The following is a 2,944-nucleotide window of genomic DNA, read 5'->3' as shown; positions in this document are numbered from 1 at the left end:
GTCATGAGTAGGTCAGTGTGTTATTGAGGTCATGATAGTAGGTTAGTGTGTTATTGATGTCATGATAGTAGGTCAGAGTGTTATTGAGGTCATGATAGTAGGTCAGTGTGTTATTGAGGTCATGATAGTAGGTCAGTGTGTTATTGAGGTCATGATAGTAGGTCAGTGTGTTATTGAGGTCATGATAGTAGGTCAGAGTGTTATTGAGGTCATGATAGTAGGTCAGTGTGTTATTGAGGTCATGATAGTAGGTCAGTGTGTTATGAGGTCATGATAGTAGGTCAGTGTTATTGAGGTCATGATAGTAGGTCAGTGTGTTATTGAGGTCATGATAGTAGGTCAGTGTGTTATTGAGGTCATGATAGTAGGTCAGTGTGTTATTGAGGTCATGATAGAGGAGTGTTATGATCATGATAGTAGGTCAGTGTTTATTGAGGTCATGATAGTAGGTCAGTGTGTTATTGAGGTCATGATAGTAGGTCAGTGTGTTATTGAGGTCATGATAGTAGGTCAGTGTGTTATTGAGGTCATGATAGTAGGTCAGTGTGTTATTGAGGTCATGATAGTAGGTAGAGTGTATTGAGGTCATGATAGTAGGTCAGAGTGTTATTGAGGTCATGATAGTAGGTCAGTGTGTTGTTGAGGTCATGACAGTAGGTCAGTGTGTTATTGAGGTCATGATAGTAGGTCAGAGTGTTATTGAGGTCATGATAGTAGGTCAGTGTGTTATTGAGTTCATAGATAGTAGGTTAGTGTGTTATTGAGGTCATGATAGTAGTCAGTGTGTTATTGAGTCATGATAGTAGGTCAGTGTGTTATTAGGTCATGATAGTAGGTCAGAGTGTTATTGAGGTCATGATAGTAGGTCAGTGTGTTATTGAGGTCATGATAGTAGGTCAGAGTGTTATTGAGGTCATGATAGTAGGTCAGTGTTTATTGAGGTCATGATAGTAGGTCAGTGTGTTATTGAGGTCATGATAGTAGGTCAGTGTGATATTGAGGTCATGATAGTAGGTCAGTGTGTTATTGAGGTCATGATAGTAGGTCAGTGTGTTATTGAGGTCATGATAGTAGGTCAGTGTGTGTTGAGGTCATGATAGTAGGTCAGTGTGTTATTGAGGTCATGATAGTAGGTCAGAGTGTTATTGAGGTCATGATAGTAGGTCAGTGTGTTATTGAGGTCATGATAGTAGGTCAGTGTGTTATTGATGTCATGATAGTAGGTCAGAGTGTTATTGAGGTCATGATAGTAGTCAGTGTGTTATTGAGGTCATGATAGTAGGTCAGAGTGTTATTGAGGTCATGATAGTAGGTCAGTGTGTTATTGAGGTCATGATAGTAGGTCAGTGTGTTATTGATCCCGTCCCGTGTGGCTCAGTTGGTAGAGCATGCGCTTGCAACGCAGGTTGTGGGTTCATTCCCCACGGGGGACCAGGATGAATATGTATGAACTTTCCAATTTGTAAGTCGCTCTGGATAAGAGCGTCTGCTAAATGACTTAAATGTAAATGTAAATGATAGTAGGTCAGTGTGTCATTGAGGTCATGATAGTAGGTCAGAGTGTTATTGAGGTCATGATAGTAGGTCAGTGTGTTGTTGAGGTCATGATAGTAGGTCAGTGTGTTATTGAGGTCATGATAGTAGGTCAGAGTGTTATTGAGGTCATGATAGTAGGTCAGTGTGTTATTGAGGTCATGATAGTAGGTCAGAGTGTTATTGAGGTCATGATAGTAGGTCAGTGTGTTGTTGAGGTCATGATAGTAGGTCAGTGTTATTGAGGTCATGATAGTAGGTCAGTGGTTATTGAGGTCATGATAGTAGGTCAGTGTGTTTATTGAGGTCATGATAGTAGGTCAGTGTGTTATTGAGGTCATGATAGTAGTTAGTGTGTTATTGGTCATGTAGTAGTCAAGTGTATTGAGGTCATGATAGTAGGTTTAGTGTGTATTGAGGTCATGATAGTAGGTCAGTGTGTTATTGATTCATGATAGTAGGTCAGTGTGATTGAGGTCATGATAGTAGGTCAGGTGTTATTGAGTCATGATAGTAGGTCAGTGTGTTATTGAGGTCATGATAGTAGGTCAGTGTGTTTATGAGGTCATGATAGTAGGTCAGGTGTTATTGAGGTCATGATAGTAGGTCAGAGTGTTATTGAGGTCATGATAGTAGGTCAGTGTGTTATTGAGTTCATGATAGTAGTGTCAGTGTTTATTGAGGTCATGTGATAGTAGGTTAGTGTGTTCATTGAGGTCATGATAGTAGGTCAGTGTGTTATTGAGTTCATGATAGTAGGTCAGTGTGTTATTGAGTCATGATAGTAGGTCAGTGTGATATGAGGTCATGATAGTAGTCAGTGTGTTATTGAGGTCATGATAGTAGGTCAGTGGTTATTGAGTCATGATAGTAGGTCAGTGTGTTGTTGAGGTCATGATAGTAGGTCAGTGTGTTATTGAGGTCATATCTCGCTCTTTTTTTGTGTTATTGAGGTCATGATAGTAGGTCAGTGTGTTATTGAGGTCATGATAGTAGGTCAGTGTGTTATTGAGGTCATGATAGTAGTGTGTTGTTCCTTAACATGTTTTCTGTTGGTTCTGTCTCATTTTTGCAGTACCTTCCACATAAGAATCTGAAAGGGCTCCAAGGAAAGGTCTATATTCTGATTTCATGGCAGAGATCCTGACCATGCAAAAAACAATGACCACACCCTGCCCACACCCTGAGCACAGCACAGTGCCTCTCTGCGGCTACAGACATAACTCTCCCTGGACGTCTGTCTGTAGAGATGGCAGCTGATCCAGGAACAGACTGGCTTTGTTCTCACTATGATCCTGGATCTCTTCAGTTTGGTTGTCCTTTCTTACACACACCCACATTATCTTTGGCCTCCTGTGTTTCCTCTTCATTAGCCTTACTTGTTTTTCATCTGTTTGGTTTCAGGATGTTT

General features: G+C 40.6%; 1 protein-coding gene across 1 annotated transcript in view; it reads left to right on the top strand.

Annotated features, from left to right (window-relative positions):
- The window catches only part of cib2 (calcium and integrin binding family member 2), an 18,421-nt gene extending 15,791 nt beyond the window's left edge, over window positions 1-2,630 (top strand). The window contains exon 4 of the mRNA XM_024138014.2: window positions 2,609-2,630. Coding sequence (XP_023993782.1) covers window positions 2,609-2,630 — 22 coding nt within the window. The remainder of the gene's footprint in view (window positions 1-2,608) is intronic.
- The last annotated feature ends 314 nt before the right edge of the window (window positions 2,631-2,944 follow it).

The sequence above is a fragment of the Salvelinus sp. IW2-2015 genome, unplaced genomic scaffold (genome assembly GCF_002910315.2).
Source record: "Salvelinus sp. IW2-2015 unplaced genomic scaffold, ASM291031v2 Un_scaffold1376, whole genome shotgun sequence".
NCBI classification, from domain to species: Eukaryota; Metazoa; Chordata; class Actinopteri; order Salmoniformes; family Salmonidae; genus Salvelinus; species Salvelinus sp. IW2-2015.
This window is presented reverse-complemented; position numbering and strand designations above follow the sequence as displayed.